General features: G+C 53.6%; 1 protein-coding gene and 1 pseudogene across 1 annotated transcript; one reads left to right on the top strand and one right to left on the bottom strand.

Moving 5' to 3' along the window:
• LOC135405245 (zinc finger protein 721-like) overlaps positions 1-22,858 on the top strand; it is a 250,874-nt pseudogene that overhangs the window by 16,961 nt on the left and 211,055 nt on the right.
• LOC135405461 (olfactory receptor 14J1-like) lies at positions 4,422-5,464 on the bottom strand. Its single transcript, XM_064640159.1, has one exon. It carries the CDS (start codon positions 5,462-5,464, stop codon positions 4,505-4,507), a length of 960 nt encoding a protein of 319 aa, XP_064496229.1. The 3' UTR covers positions 4,422-4,504.

Here is a 22,858-nt window from a genome sequence, read left to right as displayed (position 1 = left end):
AGAGCTGGGGAACACAGGATAATCAGTTATCCCCTGAAAACCGTGGAATATTCCCTACCTGAATCCTAACCCAAAGAGAAGAGTTTGGATACAATTCCCAAATAGTTTGGAAACTCCAGTCATTCCTGACACCAGGATGGAAATTCAGTAGATAACTAAAGCCAGTCCCCTTGGGAGCCCACACCCAGCAGGGCTGAGGGAGGCCCTGGCAGCTCCCCAGCACCTCCCTCTCAGTGGGACACCTCTGGCAGCCTCTCCCAGCTCGGGAACCCTCCAGTTTCCAACACTCCAAAGACCATTGCTGGTGCCCAGGACAATTCTGATGCCCCTCAACAAACACTCCTCCAGCTGTGACCCTGGTCTGTCCGGAAACACAAAGGGATTTGTGGGAGTGTTTCCCTGACAACAAGGAGAATTTGGGAGAGGGACCTTTCCACACCCAGCTATTGATGTGTCCACACATCTCTGCCTGGGTGTGGGTGTGAATTGACTGTGGTGGGAATGTTGTTATTGGGAATCTATAATTCAGGCACTGTTAAAATTGTAGCACATGCTATTGAATCACCTGATAACTGTTCAATTGGTCAATGATTAAGTGCTAGTAATGTCTTTTGTCCCCTTATCTTTGGATCCAATTCATTTGTGCCCTGACCCTCTTGCATCCCAAGGCTCTGTGTAAATCATTCCCTTTCATCAAAAAATATATATTTTTTTCGTGACTTTCACTTTAAAGTCATCCTCCTTAGCTAAACTACAAAACAACTCCAATTAGCTCTAGAAGTCTTGAAGACTTGAAGACAATTAAAGGAATGAAAAAAATTTGTTTTCCTGTGTTTTAATGGGTCCCACAGTGTGTTTGGAGTTGCATCAGCTGTCAGTCCAAGATGGGCCATGTCAGAACTGGTGAGGTTGGGGGATGAGGAGAAATGTTGATCATCCAGGGTCAGTGTGGATCTCCTGAGGAGACACTCAGCATCAAGATCACTTGGAGAACACCTCTGTCACCTCTTCTTTGAACTACAAAATATCCATCCTTGAATTAAAAAAAAAAAAAGTACAAACTTTGAAGACTTGTTTTGGAATTGCCTTGAAGACAATTAAAGGAAGACAAAGAGATCCTGAGGGATTTCTGCATTTTAATGAGCCCCACGGTGTGTTTGCAGCCCAGCCCATGGTCCTGAGGTGCTGAGAGAAGATTGAAGCAGCTGCTGAAGAAGTCAGAAGCCAAACTGCAAGTGCCTTGAAGCATTGCTGGGCCCCACTGAGGGCAGGCTCTGACAAAGCCTCCCCAGGGACTCCTTGGAGCAGCTCCTTGGAGGCCAGGAGTGCAGGCAGACAAAGGCTCTGGGCAGGCCCCTGCAATGCTGAGCAAAGCCTGCCTTGGTTTTGTGGAGCACAAAGGCCAAGGCCTGAGCCCCAGGCCCTGACCCAGCAGATCCTGTCCCTCCCGGCTGGCTCAGGGCTGTTTGGGGGGCACTGGGATGGGAGGGGGAGGAACAACAAAGGCCCAAAACTGGGCAACCCCTGCCAGGCTCCTGAGGGAGGGGCGAGGCAGAAACCAAGGGCAGAACCTGCCAGGAAAGTTGGTTGTGGTGGCCTGAGTGGCAGAGGCAGCTGCCAGAGGCAAGGGGACAAAGGCCTGGGTGCCTTTGGGCCTTGCAGCCCTGCCAGAGCCCTTGGCCATCTCTCCTGCAGGCTGTCCTGCCCTGGCCCTGCTGCTGCTCTGGCCTTGCAGGCTGCACACACCCCTCCTGCTTTCCCACCCCCTCCCAGCAGCATTTCTAGACCCTCCCTGATGTCTCTGCACCAGCTCTGGCTGTTCCCTGGAACACAAACCATGCCATCACCCTCTTAGTGACCTCTGGCACCATAAGGTTCACCTTCGAGTAACATTCCTTTTACCCCACCTTCAGTCTGAATCTTCCAAGCTGCACTTTTTGACTTTCTGATTCTTTCTAGCACCAGGAAAAGCTCCATCCTGTCAGATCTGCTCTAGACCCTCTCCAGTTCTTCCTCATTCCTCTAGAGTAGGGAACCCCACAGACAGACAGACCAGTCCAGATGTGGTGACCCCAGGACTGAGTCTATGTAGGTTACAACTGCCTTTCTGGGTGCCCACACTCCCCCTAAGGCATCCCCATGTGCAGTTGGCCTTAAATCAAGGGGCCATTCTGATTCTTTGTAATGTCACAGAATCAAGTGGCACTGTGACACTGCAGGGCCTCATGGAACCAAAGGAATGCAGGGACACTGTGGAATCTCATGGAACCAAGGGACCATTGTGACATGCGGGGTCTCTTTGGAACAAAAGGAACTCTGAGACATCTCAGAACCTCCTGGAACCAAGGGGCCACTGTGCCTCCCCAGAACTCCATGGAATCAAGCAGAGCCGCTGCCTCCCCCCCGCCGCCGCACGGACCGGAGTCGACGGCTCTGCCCCGCTTGGACACCTCTGGAGTCAGTGTGTTCTTGGGCAGCACAACTGATCTCAGACCAGAGAGTTTCCCACATTTTGCTTTGCCCCCTCTCTCCCCTGGTTTTGTTTTTTGTTCTTTGTTCATTCAGGAGGAAAAGGGGGAAGGGAGGCACGTGTTGATCCCTGGTTTTTATCTGTTTACAAAAGGGAGTTGGACCAGGGAGGTAGAGAGGAGGCAATTTCTCTCTCTGTTGTAGCTTTGAACTGTTCTGTTATTATTGCTGTTTTTGCTTCTATATTTCTTGTCAGTAAACTCTTATTTTTTTCACTTACACCTCCCTGTATTTTGTCTCCCTGTAATAGTGGGGAATAAAAGTGGAGCAAATTCACTTTATTGGAGTTCCCACCCCAATATGTGTCTTTAAACCAGGAAAGGTTGCTCAGGGGTTCCCTGAAATTTGGAATCATCCACAAAGGACTTGAAAAAACATTTTATCCCATTATATAGAGAGCTCTTCAGCATTGGTGTTCAAAGGCTGATCACTGAGGGATTTCACCAGGAAGTTGCTGCCAAAAGGACTTTGTACCATCGATTTTATTGGACAGTCTTCATGTAGCCAACTTCCCATCCACCACATCTTCCACTTCTTCAGTCCAGCTCTCACCAGTCTGGTCATAAGGTCAGGGCACCATGTCAAGGGCCTTGATAAAGTCTGGGCACAAAACATCCTCTTCTATTCCCTCCCACAGGGGTCTGCAATCCCTGCCTTGTCCTTCCCATGCCTGGGAATGGCTGCAGGAGGACTTGCCCTACCCCCTTCCCTGCTGAGCCTGACCAGTCTGGAACTCTCCCAACAAACTCTCCTTGCTGCCCTGTTTGCAGACTGCTTCCATGTCTGCCTTTGCCAAGGCCCCAGGAAGCTCTGGGTTGCCTCTGGCCTTTCCAAGGGTTTGGGAGAGGTCTCCCAGTGACACTGCCCAGCCTTCTCAATATCCCTGACACCAAAACCTTTTCCATAGCCCACACTTCCAGAGGAGTGCCCAGGACACAACACACGTTGTCCTGGTGGTTCTGGAGAATGAGAAGGGATTTCTTCCTCGAGGCCAACCCCTCCAATTGGATTTGAGTGCAGCTAAAGGCTTCCTCAGCATTTTCCCTGGTACCTCCCTGCCCTGAAGGTTTCTGGCCATCAGGCTGGAGCTGAGGGGGTTGGGCAGGTGCCTGAGGAGGGGGTAGAACAAGGGCTGTGTCCAACTGTGCCAGGAGGGCTGTGCTGGGCAAGGATGAGGAGGCTGCAGAAAACAGTGGCACTGGGGAGGTGAGAGGAGCAGCTGGAGAGACCTTGTGCCTGCCCACGCTGGGCAGGAGCTGCCCCAGGATGGCAGCTCTGAAGCACTCACAGGATGTCCCTGTGAACAGGAGGGGGAGATTGGATCTGAAAATGAAACCTGGAAAGCAGAGAGCAGGAGTGTCATGGTGTCACTGCAGGAGAGTTCCAGCCCTGGAGCAAGGTGACAGAAGAAGTGACCCAGTACATGCCCTCCCCTCAGGAGATCCCACAGCATCCTGGAGATGCTGGAAGGGAGCCCAGCTCTGCTTCACAGGTTCCCAGGGCTTGTCCCTGCCTGTGCTCCAAGGGCTTCCAGCCCCCAGGACTGTGCTCAGAGAGCACTCAGGCCTTACAGCGAGAAAGGGGCTCAGGAGGACAGTGTGGAAGTGGCAAGAGAGCAGCTCTGCAAAGACCAAGCCCTGATGCTCCCTGGCAGTGCTGCTGGGCTGGGATTATTTTCCCCTTCCTGTTTGCAAATACACCCTGTCCTGCAGTGTGTTGTCTATGGGGAACATCTGAGAAGAAGGATCTTTGACAAAGAAGGCACTGCAGGGTCCTTTATTTTGTTTAAATACTCATTGAGCACAATTCATCATTTTTACATCTCTGGGTCAAATTCAGTGGGTAGACACTAAATTGAAAGGCAGATGCATAATAATATTTCATTGCACAGAAAATTATTGCAAGAAGCACCCAATGACCTCCATGAAAAACCTGAGCAGGAAGGCTGGGCCATTAAGGAGTCCCATTCTGAATGCTACACACCAGAAAACAGGCATTTTATTGCTCCTGAAAAGCATCCAGTCATCATTTTCCTCAGGGCATCCTTGAGCTCCTGGTTCCTGAGGCTGTAGATGAGGGGGTTCAGTGCTGGAGGCACCACCGAGTACAGAACTGACACAATCAGATCCAGGGATGGGGAGGACATGGAGGGGGGCTTCAGGTAGGCAAATGCGGCACTGCTGAAAAACAGGGAGAGCACGGCCAGGTGAGGGAGGCACGTAGAAAAGGCTTTGTGCCGTCCCTGCTGAGAGGGGATCCTCAGCACAGCCCTGAAGATCTGCACATAGGAGAAAACAATGAAAATTAAACAACTAAATCCTAAACAGACACTAAACACAATGAGCCCAAGTTCCCTGAGGTAGTCTGAGTGTGAGCAGGAGAGCTTGAGGATGTGTGGGAGTTCACAGAAGAACTGGCCCAGGGCATTGCCCTGGCACAGGGGCAGGGAAAATGTATTGGCTGTGTGCAGCAGAGAATAGAGAAACCCAGTGGCCCAGGCAGCTGCTGCCATGTGGGCACAAGCTCTGCTGCCCAGGAGGGTCCCATAGTGCAGGGGTTTGCAGATGGCAACGTAGCGGTCGTAGCACATGATGGTGAGGAGGAAATACTCTGCTGAGATGAAGAAATAAAAGAAAAAGAGCTGTGCAGCACATCCTGTGTAGGAGATGGTTGTGGTGTCCCAGAGGGAATTGTGCATGGCTTTGGGGACAGTGGTGCAGATGCAGCCCAGGTCTGTGAGGGAGAGGTTGAGCAGGAAGAAGCCCATGGGGGTGTGCAGGTGGTGGTCGCAGGCTACGGCGCTGAGGATGAGGCTGTTGGCCAGGAGGGCAGCCAGGGAGATGGCCAGGAAGAGCCAGAAGTGCAGGAGCTGCAGCTCTCTCCTGTCTGAGAATGCCAGGAGGAGGAACTGGGAAATGGAGCTGCTGTTGGACATTTGCTCTTCCTTAGGACAGGTCTGTTCAGAAAAGGAAAGCACAGGGAACAATTAAGACAGCCCCCTTTTAGCAAAGCCAGTGCATTTTTCAGGGAAATCCACTCCAAGTCAAGGCATTTCTTTTCTCTGGTTTGTGCTCTCTGAGGGTGCTGTGAGGAGCAGGAGCTCTGGCCATGTGCTGCCAAGGACTCAGCCATCCAAGTCACTGTCCTTACCCACAGCCCTTCTGCCCCAGCCCTGGCAGCAGCTCCCCGGGCCGGCTGAGAGCTGCCCCTGGCAGGCAGCAGAGTCCCTGCCCAGCACAGCACCCTGGGCTGCAGGACCCTGCTCTGCCCCACAGCCCTGGGCACCCCTGGCTGCACCCCCGGCTTCACAGCTCTTCCAAAGTGCCCCAAAACAGCCCCTGCTCACCCATCCCATCAGCTGGGGCTGGGCCAGCTTCAGGAGATGCCTCCAGGAGATGCCCCTGCACTGCCCTGCAGCCACAGACTCACCGTGTGCAGCCCTGCCAAGATTCCTCCTGCAGGGAGCTCTCAGCCCTCCTGCCAGTGCTGAGCCCCTTGAAGCTCTGTCTGTGCCCTGCTGGTGTCCCTGAGCTGCCCTGGCAGTGCCCTCAGCCCTGCTGGGCTGTGCAGAGGAGCTGCTCACCAGCAGAGCTGTCTCTTTGAAGCTCTTCTTGCTTGCCAGGAGCTCCCTGTGTGCCAGGAGCCCGGCCCAGCTCAGCAGCACAGCAACAGCCCCAGGCATTTCATGACCCTCAGGGGGTTTGATGTTGTTTACATGAGACTCAGTCCCTGAGAGGAAGTTCAAACCACTTTTCAACAAGTCAAAGTGAGATTGAAACACTGAAGTTTCTTGTAGTGCTAATGAGTCTCACTGAGGGACACAACTGAGAAGGTGTCCCCAGGTTCCAGTTAGAGCAGAAAACTGCAGACAGTGATGACAAGGATGGACAAACAAGGGGAAGGTGGCTCTGATGCTGAGGAAACCTTAACTTGTTTTCGTTAATCCAAAGGGCCAAGGCCTGACCCCCAGCCCCTGGGAAGGCAGATCCTGTCCCTGCCTCATTCCTCAGGGCTCTTCCTGGGGCACTGGGATGTGGGATGTGCAATGCCAAGGGCAGGACCATGGGGTGGCACCTGCCAGGCTGCTGAGCAGGGACAAGGAGGCCATGAGGCCCCAGGGCTGCAAGGGCCACTCCCCTCCTCCTGGCATCAGGGGCACAGACAGCAGCCCTGGCCAAAGGCCTGCAGAAGGTGGCTCTGTCAGGGCCTTTCAGCTTCTCCCCCTCCCTGTCTCCTCTCCAGCCCAGGCTGTCCTACGGTGTCCATGCCCTGCCCCTTTCCCTGCAGGCTGTCGTCATCCCCCCGGCTGCCCCACCTGGCTGGCACCTTCCTGCACTGACATCTCTGCGTCCTCCCTGGCTCTTCCTGCACACACAAAGCCTTGGGCTCATCCAGACTCCTCCTGGGTGACGTGTTCCAGCCCAGTGTTTTCCATGGAGTGAAATTCCTTTTTCCTCATGTCCACTCAGGACCTCCCCAGCTGCATTTGGCATTAATTCTTTCTTTCTCATGCTCCTTTCTGCTCTGACAAAAGGATCCACCATCTCTAAACCCTCCCTTCAAGCCCTCTCAGGGCTGTCCTGTGCTGTCCTCAGTCTCCACACCATTGAGGCCACAGCTCCTTAGCCCCTCTCTAGTGCTCATGTGCTTGAGACCTGTAAACCCCATCTTGGGAGATCTCTGGACACTCACTAATGTTTTTGCAGATGAAAATGTCATGCTCATAGTCTAAGGAAATCACAGTTGCCATGACAACCAGCAGGCATTTCCATTGCTATGGTCAGTTACCATGGCAAATAGAATACATTCCCATTGCCACAGTCAGTTACCATGGCAACCGTAATACATTCCCATTGCTATGGTCGGTTACCATGACAAACATCACACATTCCCACTGCTACACGCAGCTACCATGGCAACCATCACACATTCCCGTTACCACAGTCAGTTACCATGGCAACAAACATTCTTCCCACTGCTACAGTCAGTTAACATGGCAACTGGCATACATTAGAATTGCCTCAGTCGTTACCATGGCAACCATCATACATTCCCATTGCTATGGTCGGTTACCATGGCAACCAGCATACATTTCCATTATTACAGTCAGTTACCATGACAACCATCAAACATTTCCATTTTAATGAGCAGTTACCATATCAACCAGCATACATTCCCATTGCTATGGTTGGTTACCATGGCAAGCATCAGACATTTCCATTGTTGTGGGCAGTTACCATGGAAAACAGCATACATTCTCATTGCTACAGTCGGTTACCATGGCAACCATCATACTTCCCACAGGTACAGTCAGTTACCAATGGCAACCAGCATATATTCCCATTGCTACAGTTAGTTACCATGGCAACCATAATACATTCCCATTCCTACTGTCAGTTACCATAGCAAACATCATACACTGACATTTCCACAGTCAGTTACCCTGGCAACCATCACACAGTCCCATTGCTACTATCAGTTACTATGGCAACCATCATCTAGCCGCGTTGCTACGGTCGGTCACTATGGCAACCAGCATACAATCCAATTGCTATGGTCGGTTACCATGGAAACCATCATACATTCCCATTCCTGCAGTCGGTTACCATGGCAACCATCATACATTCCCATTGCTACAGTCAGTTACCAAGGCAATCATCATACATTCCTATTTCTATGGTCAGTTACCATGGCAACCACCATACATTCCAACTGTTACGGTTGGTTACCATGGCAACCACCATACATTCCCAGTGCTATTGTCGGTTACCATGGTACCCATCACACATTCCCATGGCTGTAGTCGGTTACCATGGCAACCATCATACATTCCCTTTGCTATGGTCGGTTACCATGGCAACCATCACACATCCCCATTGCTGTGGTTGGTTACCATGGCAACCATCATGCGGTCCACTGCTACAATCAGTTGCCATGGCAACCATCATACAGCCACGTTGCTATAATCAGTTAGCATGACAACCATGTGAATTCCAGTTTCTATGGTCAGTTACCATGGCAACCATCATACAGTCCCATTGCTCTTGTCAGTTACCATGACAACCAGCATACATTCCCATTGCTACAGTCAGTTATCATGGCAATCATCATACTTCCCACTGCTGCGGTCAGTTACTATGGCAACCAGCATACATTCTCATTCCCACGGTCAGTTACCATAAGAACCACCATACATTCCCATTGCTACAGTAGGTTACCATGGCAACCATCATACATTAGCATTGCTATGGTCAGTTACCATGGAAACCATCATACAGTCACGTTGCTATGATTGTTTACCATGGCAACTAACATACGTTCTCATTGCTACGGTCAGTTCCCATGGAAAACATACATTCCCGTTGCTACAGTCAGTTACCATGGCAAACAACATACTTCCCACTGGTACAGGCCGTGACCATGGCAACCACAATACATTGTCGTTTCTATGGTCAGTTACTGTGGCAACCATCATACATTCCTCTTCCTACAGTCAGTTACCATGGCAAACATCATACTTCCAGTTGCTACAGTCAGTTTACCATGGCAACCATGACACATTTCCATTGCTATGGTCAGTTACCGTGGCAATCATCATGCTTCCCACTGCTATGGTCAGTTACCATGGCAACCATCATACATTCCCATTGCTACAGTTGGTTACCACGGCAAGCATCAATCATTTCCGTTGCTACAGTCACCATGGCAACCATCACACATTTCCATTGCTACGGTTTGTTACCATGGCAACCATCACAGATTCACATTGCAATGCTCGATTACCATGGCAACCATCATAAAGTCACATTCCTATGGTCGGTTACCATGGCAACCGGAATACATTCCCGTTGTTACAGTAAGTTACCGTGGCAAACATGATACATTCCCAGTGTTATGGTCGGTTACCATGGCAACCAGCATACATTTCTGTTGTTACAGTCAGTTACCATGGCAACCATCAGACATTTCCATTGCTATGGGCAGTTATCATGGCAACCAGCATACATTCTTGTTGCTATGGTCGGTTACCATGGCAACCAGCATACATTCCCATAGCTACAGTCAGTTACTATGGTAAACTCTTGTTCCTCCTGGACAGAAGCAGATGCAGATGAGCCTCCCTGTTGTCCACCAGCCTGGCAGCTGTGCTCTAAAGGCCTGTGTCCCAAGGGGTATCTTCACCAAGACTCTGCACAAACCTCTGGGACTCTTTCCATCCTGTCGTGGTGCCTTTCCAGTGAATTCCAGGGTTATCAAAGACAACTGGAATGGGCTCTTTGTCTCACTCCACAGTGTCACCTAAACCAGTCTCTCCTCTGACCCTCACCCACAAAAGTTCACCCAAGTTGTTCATCCCCTAGAGCAGCTCCACAGGTCCAAGAAGCTCCTTCCCACTGAGGACACCTCTCTCCTGCTCTTTCTATCCTGTGTCTCCTTGGCCTTCTCTCCCAACCCATCACAGCCCTGCAACCTGGGAACTGTCTCAGCAGGCCTGGGCTGCTATTGCCTGCAAGTGGAATGAAGAGAGACTTGGGGCTGCAGCTCCTCCTGCCTGTGCCCCACACGCAGGGCATTGGGGCCTGTCTGGCTGCAGCCCCTCAGCGGGGGCACCGGGGTAAGAACAGACTTGCAGTGGGGAAAGCTGCTCTGAAAGTCCCGAGAGCTGGGGTGTGCAGAGGCTTTGCTGACAATGGCCTTGGGGGTGGACGTGCTGGGACTCAGGCCCAGGGGGAAAATCACAGACCTGATCCCTGAGGAGAGCAGCACATGCTGCTGAAATGCGGGGGGAGAGAAGAGCCAGCAGAGGGAGGAAACAAGTGTGGACAGCCTGGGCTGATGTGCTTTGGACTCGTGCCTGGCCCGGCCTTGGCTGGGCAGAGAAGGGACAGCCTTTGTGTCCCTGCAGGGCTGGGATTCACTCCCTGCCCCAAAGGCCCCCAATGTGCCTGAGAAGCCCTGGGTGGTGCCTCTCACAGAACTGACTCCATTTGGTCATCTGAACACCTCTAGGGGCTGCCCTGGACAGAAGGAACAGTGACAGGTTCCCCTGTCCTACATGTGGGCACCTTCTGCCACTGAAGTTGGCCAAAGCAATGTCCCAGCAGCCTCCAAGAAGATCCCACAGCTGCTGCCCTGTCCCTAGGAACTGCTCCATTGGAGCCTGCAGTTCCCAGCAGGAATCTCGGTCACCTCTGGCCCCTGAGAAGGAACCAGGGCTTTGTGTCCCAGCAGGTCACTCCTGGCTTTGGTCTTCATTCATTGCCATGGGAGCTGGGACAAGGAGTCACCTGCAGGGGCCTGTTTTGGGCCCACTGAAGTGGGGCAGGAGGAATCCCAGCCCATGGGGGTTGTGGAGGGAGCTGAGTGTCCTTCTGGCCCCAGCTCTGCAGAGCCACAAGGAAACACCTCTGTTGACTCAACTCTGAGTCCCTTCCCTCAGTGCAGGTGAAGGAGATCCCTCCTGGGCACTGTCTGGGTTTCCTGTCTAATGATGGAACATGAAAAGAGAACTCTTGGACTTAACTCTGTGTCTGTTTGGGGAAATGACAGTGCTGAAAGAAGTGTCTGTGCCCATCTGAGAGAAGGAACATGATTATTTCCTTCAGCTGTGTGCCAGCAGGTTCCCCTGGAGACCAAGGGAGAGCTGGAGGGAGCCCAGAGGGGCAGAGCAAGGGCTGCCTGGGGCTGTTGCTGTGCTGCTAAACTGGGCCAGGCTCCTGGCACACAGGGAGCTCCTGGCAAGCAAGAAGAGCTTCAAAGAGACAGCTCTGCTGGTGAGCAGCTCCTCTGCACAGCCCAGCAGGGCTGAGGGCACTGCCTGCAGCACCCAGGGCACAGGAGAGAAGGCAGAGAGATGAGAGGCAGCCTGGGCTGGGAGGTGACTGAGCTCTCACTACAGGAGAAACCTTCCTAGGATTTGAAGCAAGAATTCTCTGGCTGTAGGAAAGTGCAACTTGCCTGGCTGTAGGAAAGTTCAACAAGCTGGCACATCCCACAGCTTCTAGGATCTTTCAACAGGACTCTCCCAGTTGCTGCAGTGCAGGGGAAGTGGTCATATGGCAGAGCAGGGCAGGAGCTGCAGGCAGCAAGGGCAGAGAGGAGAAGGGAGCAGGAGGTTCAAGGGATCCTGGGGTGGGAGGACAGGGCAGAGCTGCTCAGGGCAGGAAACTTGCCAGCCCTTTGCCACGGTCAGGCTCTGGCTGCAGAGCAGTGCAGGTGAGTTCCTGCAAGTGCCTCTGCCAGCTACCAAATGGCAGCAGTGGCAGGAGCTGTCAGGATGGCTCTGCTGGATTTGCTGGGGTGCAGCAGGAGAAGCTGCTGCAGAGCAGGACTTGCTGCTGCCCCATCAGAGGCCCAGGGCCAGAAGGTTCCCTGTGCCAGGGCTGGCTGTGGGGTGGGAAGGTGGGGGTGCAGCCAGGGGTGCCCAGGGCTGTGGTGCAGAGCAGGGTCCTGCCCCCAGGGCTCTGTGTGCTGGGGCAGGGACTCTGCTGCCTGCCAGGGTCAGCCCTGAACTGCAGGGTGTCTGGGATCTGCTCTGCAGCCCCTGCCCAGGCAGAGCTGCCCCTGGGCACTGGGCTGGGGATGGCTCTGGCAGCACTGGCAGGGAGCTGAGCTGGGCACAGGGAGGGGCTGCTGGCAGGAACAGCTCCTCACCCACAGACAGGCAGGCAGGGAGAGGCAGCTGCTGCCACAAGGGCTGGGCAGGGGGATGTGGGCCCCTCCCTGCTGTCCCTGTGGCACAGACCCCTTCCCTGAGCAGCTCCTGCCTGGGCTCCTTTCCCAGCCTAAGCAGAGCCTGTGCCCTCAGGCCCACGGGGGCTGGGCTGTGCATTGCCCTGCAGCAGCCAGAGCCCAGGCCAGGGCAGGGCCCTGATTTCCAGCTGTCTCTCTGTGTCCCTCCTCCCTTGGCAGCAGCATTGTGGCATTTCCCTGCCATCCCCTGCTGTCTGGGCTCTCCTTGTTCTCACCAGTGGCTTTTCTGAGCCACTGTGGGGTTTGGGGGGGGCAGATTCCTGTCCAGACACAACCCCTTTGGGTGCTGCTGTGGGGATGTGTCTGTGGGAGCCAAGTGCCCAGGTGCCCTCCAGGCACCTTCAGGGTCTTCAGCTGTTTGCCTGGGTGTCCTGCAGGGCTGCAGGTGCCCTCCAGAAGGGCACAGTTCTGCCACAGTATCTCTGTGCTGCACAGGATCCCCATGGAGAAAACTTCTCAGTGCTAAATCCATGGAAATGCTCTGGGCAGCTGTACTTGGAACTGCAATGATCCCTGTGTGTGGCAGTCTGGGAGGAGAAAAGAAGATCCTAATCAGGCATCCTGAGTAAAGGCAAGGATTCTTTCAATCTGCTCTTTGAACTGAGATTCCTCTGCTCCTAGAAGTGCCTAGTTTCTTTTTTAAGGGAATTCCTAAGGGCCATCTCCCTTCAGCTCCAAGCTGCCAGCCAGGAGCAGCTGTGAACAGGAGAGATGGCCAGCTCTTGTCTCTGCACCAATAGACCACCCCTTTGCCTCTCAGGACTCACAAGATTTCCCTTTGGAGCACATTAGAAATGTTAGAGATTTCAACCATCCAGAGGAACTGGAGCAAAATCAAGTCCCCCAAATCCCCTCCCTCTGTTCTGCACTTGGGCAAACTGTGACCAGCAGTTCTGGAAACACTTTGATACATCACAAGTGCATTTAATTGGAGGTCACCCTGTGCTCCAAGTTGCCTCTCACTGCACAGCAAGATGGATTCCTCGGGAGCCCATTCCAGGGTCCCTGCTCTCAGTGCCCCCTTCAGCCAGCAAAACCCAGAGCTCAGGGAGAGGGATGCAGAGAGATCTTCCTGAGAAGAGACCCTGAATGTTGAATTGCTTGAGACATGCAAGATGTTTTGCTGATTGAGTCTGGCCTAATTCAGTTCTGCCTTTTTTCTCCTCAACAGAAAACAATAAGCTGAGGCAGCAAATGTCCAACAGTACCTCCCTCACCCAGTTCCTCCTCCTGGCATTTGCAGACAGGCGGGAGCTGCAGCTCCTGCACTTCTGGCTCTTCCTGGCCATCTCCCTGGCTGCCCTCCTGGCCAACGGCCTCATCCTCAGCGCCGTAGCCTGTGACCACCACCTGCACACCCCCAGGTACTTCTTCCTGCTCAACCTCTCCCTCACAGACCTGGGCTCCATCTGCACCACTGTCCCCAAAGCCATGCACAATTTCCTCTGGAACACCAGAACCATCTCCTACATGGGATGTGCTGCACAGGTTTTTCTCCTCATATTCTTTCTTGGAGCAGAGTTTTCCCTCCTCACCATCATGTGCTACGACCGCTACGTTGCCATCTGCAAACCCCTGCACTACGGGACCCTCCTGGGCAGCAGAGCTTGTGCCCACATGGCAGCAGCTGCCTGGGCCACTGGCTTTCTCATTACTCTGCTGCACACAGCCAATACATTTTCCCTGCCCCTGTGCCAGGGCAATGCCCTGGGCCAGTTCTTCTGTGAAATCCCTGCCATCCTCAAGCTCTCCTGCACACACTCAGGCTACCTCAGGGAAATTGGACTTATGTTTTTTACTCTCTCTTTAGAACTTGGCTGGTTTGTTTTCATTGTTTTCTCCTATGTGCAGATCTTCAGGGCTGTGCTGAGGATCCCCTCTCAGCAGGGACGGCACAAAGCCTTTTCCACGTGCCTCCCTCACCTGGCCGTGGTCTCCCTGTACCTCAGCACTGCTACATTTGCCCACCTGAAGCCTCCCTCCATCTCCTCCCCGTCCCTGGACCTGATGGTGGCAGTTCTGTACTCGGTGGTGCCTCCAACACTGAACCCCCTCATCTACAGCCTCAGGAACCAGGAGCTCAGGGAAGCCATAGGGAAAATGATGACTGGATGTTTTTTTAAGAAGCAATAACCTGCCTCTTTTCTCCTGCAGAACACTCATTGTGTAACACATTTTGAGTACAGCCTGCCTTCTAAAGCTTTTCGTAGTGTTTGGGGTAGGGGGGCTTTCCTGTTTTTTTCCTCTGTTCATGTCATTAACACTGAAATTTTATTCTTCATCCCATATATAATTCACTCTCTACCTCATCTTTTTTCACCCACAAAATGTAGAAATCAGAAATCATGCTTTGTGTGCATTTAAACAAAATAAAAGTTTGTGCAGCAAGGTATTTGTCAAACATCCTCCCTGTTTTAGTTTGTACATGAGGAATCACAATCTCTGAGTGTAAGCAAGGACACAAATGCTTTTTTCCAGATTCTTCCTCCAAGACCTCCCCTGAAGCTGGAGGGCATTTCCATGTTTGCAGATGTGGAGGGGAAAAGAGTCCCAGCACTGCCAGGGAGCACCAGAACTGGGTCTGTTCAGAGCTGCTCTCTTTGCACTCCCACCCTCTCCTTTCCTGTCCGTGCCCAAGGCCTGAGTGCTCTGGCAGCTCAGTCACTGTCCTGCTGTGGGTCAGGCCTGTGAGCACAGGCAGGGACAGGCCCTGGGCACTGCTGGGACAGGGCTGGGCTCCACAACAGCAGTTCCAGCAGCAAAGGGGTTCCCCTCCAGGCACTTCCTGAAGGCTGAGGTCTTTTCCCAACTCTGGTATCGAGAAGAAGTCCCTGGATTCCTTCTGTTCCATGAGGTTCCCCAGTGTCACAGTGGCCTCTTGATTCCATGAAATTCCACTGTGGCCCAGGGTTTCTATGTTTCCAAGAGGCCCTGCAGTGCCACAATGGCCTGATTCCATGGGTTTCTGCAGTGTCACAATGGCCCCTTTATTTCAGGAGGTTGCCCACTGTCCCTGGGTTCCTTTGGCTCCATGGGGCCCTGGAGTGTCCCAGTGGCCTCTTGATTCCAAGGGTTTCCCCAATGTCACAATGGCCCCATTATTCCATGAGGTTCTGCAGTTTCACAGTGGCTTCTTGATTCCATGAGGTTGCACCGTGTTATCACAAAGCTGAGCCCATCCTGATGAAAGTTCTGAGGAGGTTAGGAGGAACTGGGACAAAAGGGAAGGAAAATTGGGGAAGGAAAGAGGGGCTTGATCAACAGAGAGGAAGGATTTTGATGAGGTAAAACCAGGTTCAGTTAATGCTGAAGGTGCTGAAACACTGAGTGTGAAAACCCTCCTGGTAGGCCTTTACCCTCTTTGTAACCTCAAACCCCAACGCTACCCAGAAGTGCTGCCCCTCCCAAGGAAAGCAATCCACTGCTCTAATTCCAAACCAGAAAAAGCCCAAACTCAGAACTCCAGACTCTTATTTGTCCTCTAATGCCCACCCCAATCCCAAAACTGTATTACCAGTGTGAAAAGCCAAGCTTTAATGCTAACCCAGCGCAAAAAGCTCTTCCCCTAATCCTGAACCAGACACTGCCAGCAGAACAACAAACCTCCCAAAGTTCTGCCTAATCCCCACCCTGAGCTCTAAACCCCAAGCCCTGACCATTAAGAACCCCCACAGCCCTTGGGAGCAGGGCAAGGACCTGCAGGGCCCAGAGCAGGCCCAGGGGGTTGGCAGAGGAATGGGAGGTGACCTGGATCTGCTCAGCTCTGCAGTGACCCCCAGGAGAAGGGCCTGGGCTCTGGGAGGGATGTCCTGTGGCACAGGGGCTCAGGATCCAAGTTAATAAGGCCAAGTGCACATGGCAACAGCCAGAGCTGGTGCAGAGACATCAGGGAGGGTCTGGAAATGCTGCTGGGAGGGGGGTGGGAAAGCAGGAGGGGTGTGTGCAGCCTGCAAGGCCAGAGCAGCAGCAGGGCCAGGGCAGGACAGCCTGCAGGAGAGATGGCCAAGGGCTCTGGCAGGGCTGCAAGGCCCAAAGGCACCCAGGCCTTTGTCCCCTTGCCTCTGGCAGCTGCCTCTGCCACTCAGGCCACCACAACCAACTTGCCTGTCAGGTTCTGCACTTGGTTTCTGCCTCGCCCCTCCCTCAGGAGCCTGGCAGGGGTTGCCCAGTTTTGGGCCTTTGTTGTTGCTCCCCCTCCCATCCCAGTGCCCCCCAAACAGCCCTGAGCCAGCCGGGAGGGACAGGATCTGCTGGGCCAGGGCCTGGGGCTCAGGCCTTGGCCTTTGTGCTCCACAAAACCAAGGCAGGCTTTGCTCAGCATTGCAGGGGCCTGCCCAGAGCCTTTGTCTGCCTGCACTCCTGGCCTCCAAGGAGCTGCTCCAAGGAGTCCCTGGGGAGGCTTTGTCAGTGCCTGCCCTCAGTGGGGCCCAGCAATGCTTCAAGGCACTTGGAGTTTGGCTTCTGACTTCTTGAGCAGCTTCTTCAATCTTCTCTCAGCACCTCAGGATCATGGATGCAGCTGTAAACACACTGTGGGGCTCATTAAATTCCAGAAATCCCTCAGGATCTCTTTGTCTTCCTTTAATTGTCTTCAAGGCAATTTCAAAACAAGTCTTCAAAATTTGTACTTTTTTTGTTTTAATTCAATTATGGATATTTTTAAGTTCAGAGAAGAGGTGATAAAGGTGTTCTCCAAGTCATCTTCATGCTGAGTGTCTTCTCAGGAGATCCACACTGACCATGTATGATCAACATTTCTCCTCATCCCCCAGCCTCACCAGTTCTGACATGGCCCATCTTGGACTGACAGCTGATGCAACTCCAAACACACTGTGGGACCCATTAAAACACTGAAAACCAAATTATTTTCATTCCTTTAATTATCCTCAAGTCTTCAAGACTTCTAGAGCTAATTGGAGTTGTTTTGTAGTTTAGCTAAGGAGGATGACTTTAAAGTGAAAGTCATGAAAAATATATATTTTTTCATGAAAGGGAATGATTTACACAGAGCCTTGGGATGCAAGAGTGTCAGGGCACAAACGAATTGGATCCAAAGATAAGGGGACAAAAGACATTACTAGCACTTAATCATTGACCAATTGAACAGTTATCAAGTGATTCAATAGCATGTGCTACAATTTTAACAGTGATTGAATTATAGATTCACAAGAACAACATTCCCACCACAGTCAATTCACACCCACACCCAGGCAGAGATGTGTGGACACATCAAGAGCTGGCTGTGGAAAGGTCCCTCTCCCAAATTCTCCTTGTTGTCAGGGAAACACTCCCCCAAATCCCTTTGTGTTTGCCAACAGACAAGGGTCCCAGCTGGAGGAGTGTTTGTGGAGGGGGATCAGAATTGTCCTGGGCATCAGCGCCGGTCTTTGGAGTGTTGCAAACTGGAGGGTTCCCGAGCTGGGAGAGGCTGCCAGAGGTGTCCCACTGAGAGGGAGGTGCTGGGGAGCTGCCAGGGCCTCCCTCAGCCCCACTGGCTGTGGGCTCCCAAGGGGACTGGCTTTAGTTATCTACTGAATTTCCATGCTGGTGTCAGGAATGACTGGAGAATCATAGAATCATAGAATAGATTGGGTTGGAAAAGACCTCCAAGATCATCAAGTCCAACCCCTGATCCAACTCCAGTTACTATATCACGGCACTAAGGGCCACGTCCAATCTCTTTTTAAAAACCTCCAGGGATGGTGAATCCACCACCTCTCTGGGTAGGTCGTTCCAATGCCTGATAACCCTCTCTGTAAAGAATTTCTTCCTAACATCTAACCTTAACCTCCCCTGGCAGAGCTTGAACCCATGTCCCCTTGTCCTATTGTTGGTTGCCTGGGAGAAGAGACCAACCCCCGTCTGGCTATAACCTCCCTTCAGGTAGTTGAAGAGAGTGATGAGGTCGCCTCTAAGCCTTCTCTTCTCCAGACTAAACATCCCCAGCTCCTTTAGCCTCTCCTCATAGGACTCGTGCTCAAGTCCCTTCAGCAGCCTCGTTGCTCTTCTCTGGACCCGCTCCAGCACCTCAATATCCTTCCTGAACTGAGGGGCCCAGAGCTGAACACAATACTCAAGGTGTGGCCTCACCAATGCAGAGTACAGGGGAAGGATCACTTCCCTGTTTCTGCTGGCCACACTGTTCCTGATGCAGGCCAGGATGCCATTGGCCTTCTTGTCCCCCTGGGCACACTGCTGGCTCATGTTCAGCCTCCTGTCGATCAGGACCCCCAAGTCCCTTTCCGCCTGGCTGCTCTCCAGCCACTCTGTGCCCAGCCTGGAGTGCTGCAGGGGGTTGTTGTGGCCAAAGTGCAGGACCCGGCACTTGGCTTTATTGAACTTCATCCCATTGGAGTCAGCCCATCTCTCCAGTCTATCCAGATCCCTCTGCAGAGCCCTCCTGCCTTCCGGCAGGTCGAAACTCCCTCCCAATTTGGTGTCATCAGCAAATTTGCTGATGATGGACTCAATCCCCTCATCTAAATCATCAATAAAGATGTTAAAAAGGACTGGACCCAGCACTGACCCCTGGGGAACACCACTAGTGACCGGCCGCCAGCTGGATGCAGCTCCATTCACCAGCACTCTCTGGGCCCGACCCTCGAGCCAGTTCCTGACCCAGCACAGGGTGCCCCTCTCCAAGCTGTGGGCTGCCAGCTTTTCCAAGAGTATATTATGGGAGACAGTGTCAAAGGCCTTGCTGAAGTCTAGATAGACCTCATCCACAGCCTTCCCCTCATCCACCAGGTGGGTCACCTGATCATAAAAAGAGATCAGGTTGGTCAGAAAGGACCTGCCCCTCCTAAACCCATGCTGGCTGGGTCTAATCCCTTGTCCATCCTGAAGGTGCTGTGTGATTGCACTCAGGATGATCTGCTCCATAACCCTGCCAGGCACCGAGGTCAGGCTGACAGGTCTGTAGTTGCCAGGGTCCTGCTTGCAGCCTTTTTTGTGGATTGGGGTGACATTCGCCAACCTCCAATCATCTGGGACCTTCCCAGAGAGCCAGGACTGTTCTTACTGTCCAAGCATAAGCTGATCCCCTGAGGAGCCTGTGGAATGTAACCCCTCAAGCACTAAATTCCTTCCCCTGTGCCAAAGACACAGGTTTGTTGTTGCTGCCCCTCCCGCCGAGCACCAGCTCCATCTCCTGCTCCTGCCCAGCGGCTTTGCAGAAATCCAGGGCTGGGTGTGGATTGAAGGCTGTGGCAAGGGACAGGATAAAGTTGCTTGTCTTCCACCCTTGGTGTCTCAGTGTTTGTGATCTTGGGAATCCTCACAAACCTGGAACAATGGCAGATTATCTGTTGTTGTAAGATATGTACCTAGAGATTGTTTTGATATGTGTTTACATTTTCCTTGAAAGTACAACTGATTGAAAATACAACTGATAGAAAATAGTGTATAAAAAACAAGGAAAAAGGAAAAAAAAGAAAAATAAAAATAAAAACAAAGAAAAGGAAGAAAAAAAAGAAAAAGGAGAAAAAAAGAGAAAACAAGAAAGAAAAAACAGGAAAAAAATTGAAAAAAAAAAAAAACAAAGAAAAAAAGAAGAACGAGAAAGAAAAAAAAAAGAGAAAAAGGAAAGAAGAAAGAAAAAAGAAAGAAAAGAAAGAAATAAAAAATAGAAAATAAAAGAAGACAGAAAAACTAAACCCCAACAAGTCCGGTCCTCCCCCACCGCAGGGAATACAACTCCCACAATGCCCCGCGCAGGTGGGGGCGTGGTGAAGGGCGGGCAGGGGCCGTGGCCGCGCGCTGATTGGCTGCGGGGCGGGGCTGTAAAGGCGGAGGGCGCGCGGAGCGGGCGCCATTTTGTCCTCGTGGTCGGGAGTGAGGAGGACTCGCCTGCGGCCGCTGCACTTCGCTGGGTGAGTTGGCGGGGGGGCGGCGAGAGCGGGGTCTGGGGATCCCCTCGGGGGCTGCGGGGAGCGCGGGTGTGGGTGGAAAGGCTGGAGGGCTCGGGAGGGCTTAGCGGGGGGGTTCGGGGGTTCCCGGGGACGTTTTGAGGGGTCCCTGAAAAGACTCGGGGGGGAGGTTGAAGGTCCCTGAAAGGTTTTGGGGGGCTCTGATAGGGATTTTGTTTTCTGAGAAGATTTGGGGTGTCCCAGGTAGGCTTTGGGGGTCTCTGGGGAGGTTTGGCGTTCCTGGGAGGCTTTGTGGGGAACTTCGAGGCAGTTTTGGGGTCTCTAGGGGATTTAAGGTGTCCCAGATGATTTGGAGGGCCCGTGGGGGGGATTGGGGGTCCCTGAATGGGCTTGGGGAGTCTCAGGTGGGTTTTGTGGGTCACTGAGAGGGTTTAGGGGGTGCTGGGGAGGGATAAGGAGTCCTTGAGGAGGTTTCGATGGGTCGAGGGGGGGATTTCAGGGGTTTTGAGGGGATTTTAGGGGGTCCCCTAAAGCCCAGCAGTGGGGTTCAAGGGGGCCCCCAGAGGCGGGGTCCTAGGGATACACTTCGAAATCCAGGGGGGGAGATGTACCACATCCGGGTAAGGGGATCCCAGTGCCCCCAGTATATCCCAGTGACCTCCCAGTTACCCTCAGTATGGCCCAGTAACCCCCTCAGTGGCCGGCCAGTGTGTCCCAGTGACCTCCCACTGCCCCCCAGTATGGCCCAGTGATCCTGCAGTGAGCACCCAGTAACCCCCAGTATGGCCCAGTAACCTGCCAGTATCCCCCCCGTTGTCCGGGTATCCCCCAGTAACTCCCCAGTTCAATGCCAGTGCCCCCCAGTGTGCCCCAGTTCCCCCCCAGGCCCTCCCAGTGCCCTCCCAGTGTCCCTCAGTAACCCCCCAGAACTCCCAATGCTCTCTGGTTCCCCCCAGTGTGTCCCAGTATCCCCCAGTAATCACCCAGTGCCCCACAAAGCCCCCCAACTGTCCCCAGATGCCCTTGGCCTTTCTATGGGAGGGGGAGCATTTTTGGGGTCAGAGGATCCAGAGAAGAGCAGCGAGGCTGGGGAAGGGAGTGGAGCCCAAGTGGTGTGAGGAGAGGCTGAGGGAGCTGGGGGTGTTGAGGCTGGAGAAAAGGAGGCTCAGGGGAGACCTCCTGACTGTCTGCAAGTCCCTGCCAGGAGGTTGGAGCCAGGTGGGGGTGGGGCTGTTGTGCCAGGAAGCAGCAGTAGGACAAGAGGGCTGGGTCTTGAGCTGTGCCAGGGGAGGTTTAGGTTGGATATTGGGAAGCAATTTTTTGCCTGGGAGAGTCATCAGGCCTTGGAATGGGCTGGGCAGGGAGGGGGTGGAGTCAGCGTCCCTGGAGGTGTTGAAGGTGAGAGTGGATGTGGCCTCAGTGCCATGGTCTGGGAAGCACGGCGGAGTTGGATCCAGGGTTGGACTTGATGATCTTGGAGGTCTTTTCCAACGTGACTGATTCTGTGATTCTGTGATTGCCATTCCTGTGGCAGCACATGCTTGAGGCTCTATCCCCAGGGGGATAGAGATGTCTGTCCATATCTATCTCCAAGGTTAGTCTGTAAATGTGTGGTGTTAGAAAAGCAGAATTAGTTGTAGGATGGTTGTAGAAGGAGAAGGAAGCCCAGAGGCCAGTGCAAGCAGGCAGCCCTGAGCTTGCACATGATGTCCCCTCCCTGCAGGTTCCTGTCCTTGAGCCCAGGCCCTGAGGTGAGGCTGAGAAGTGGCGCGGAGGTGAGGCCAGAGCTGTCCCTGAGGTGAGGCTGAGAATAAGTGCAAGGCAGAGGTGCTGCTGAGGAAGGAGAGCCCCGTGGTGGGGAAGACACAAAGCTGTAAGTGCCCATCCCCAAGAAGGTGCTGTGTCCATCCCCTGTGTGCCAGGTGAGCTGGGGCTTTGCTGCAGAGCTGCGGGCGCTGATTTGAGCGTCTCCAAGTGCTGAGATGGTGGGCACCCAGGAACACAAACTGTGCCTGGCCACGGAGCCTGCAAGGAGGAGCAGAGACAACCCTGGAAGTGTGGGGGCCCAGGTTGTCCCTGTGCCTTCCCCTGCAGGCCCTGGCTGTCCCTGCTGGGCCCCTGTCCATCCCCATCAGGTCCCTGCCCGTCCCCCCCGGGCTGAGCTCCCCCCAGGAAGTGCCGTGGAGCTGAAGCTGCTGCCATCCCCCCCCTGCAGCCTCTGCCCCAGCCAAGGGAGCAGCAAAGGCAGGGCCAGGAGCAGAGGCAGCAGCAGGGGAGCCCTGGGGGGGCCGGGAAGCTCTTGTGTGGGTCAGGAAAGAGGCGCTGGGCACGAGGCCGGGTCTGTGCTGAGCAGGCCCAGCCCTCACATCCCCCCAGCCAACGCCTGTGGAGCTGTTTGGTTTCCTTGGGCACAGCCGACCCTTGTGCAGGGCTGTGCCCTTGGGGCCTCTTTGGGGTGGGCAGGAGGTATTTTTTGGGGGTGCTGGGCTGGGTTGGTGGCAGAGCCCCGGCGGTGGGTGGGGGGATGCGGGTTCCCCCCCCATGGTGGGGGTTGGTGTTGCTGGGTCAGGCCCTGCCGGCTCCATTGTCAGCCCGGTGCCAGCGGGGGGGACACAGCGGGTTTGGGGCTCCCCGGGAGTGCTGGGGGTGGGTGTGGAGCCCGGGAGCTGCCGAGTGTGGAGGGCAGAACGGGGAGATGCTGGAGCTGG

This window comes from Pseudopipra pipra, chromosome W (genome assembly GCF_036250125.1).
Source record: "Pseudopipra pipra isolate bDixPip1 chromosome W, bDixPip1.hap1, whole genome shotgun sequence".
Classification (NCBI taxonomy): Eukaryota; Metazoa; Chordata; class Aves; order Passeriformes; family Pipridae; genus Pseudopipra; species Pseudopipra pipra.
This window is presented reverse-complemented; position numbering and strand designations above follow the sequence as displayed.

Excerpts from the sequence above, each read along its gene's own strand:
- LOC135405461 (XM_064640159.1), bottom strand. The coding sequence starts at position 5,464 with ATGTCCAACAGCAGCTCCATTTCCCAGTTCCTCCTCCTGGCATTCTCA.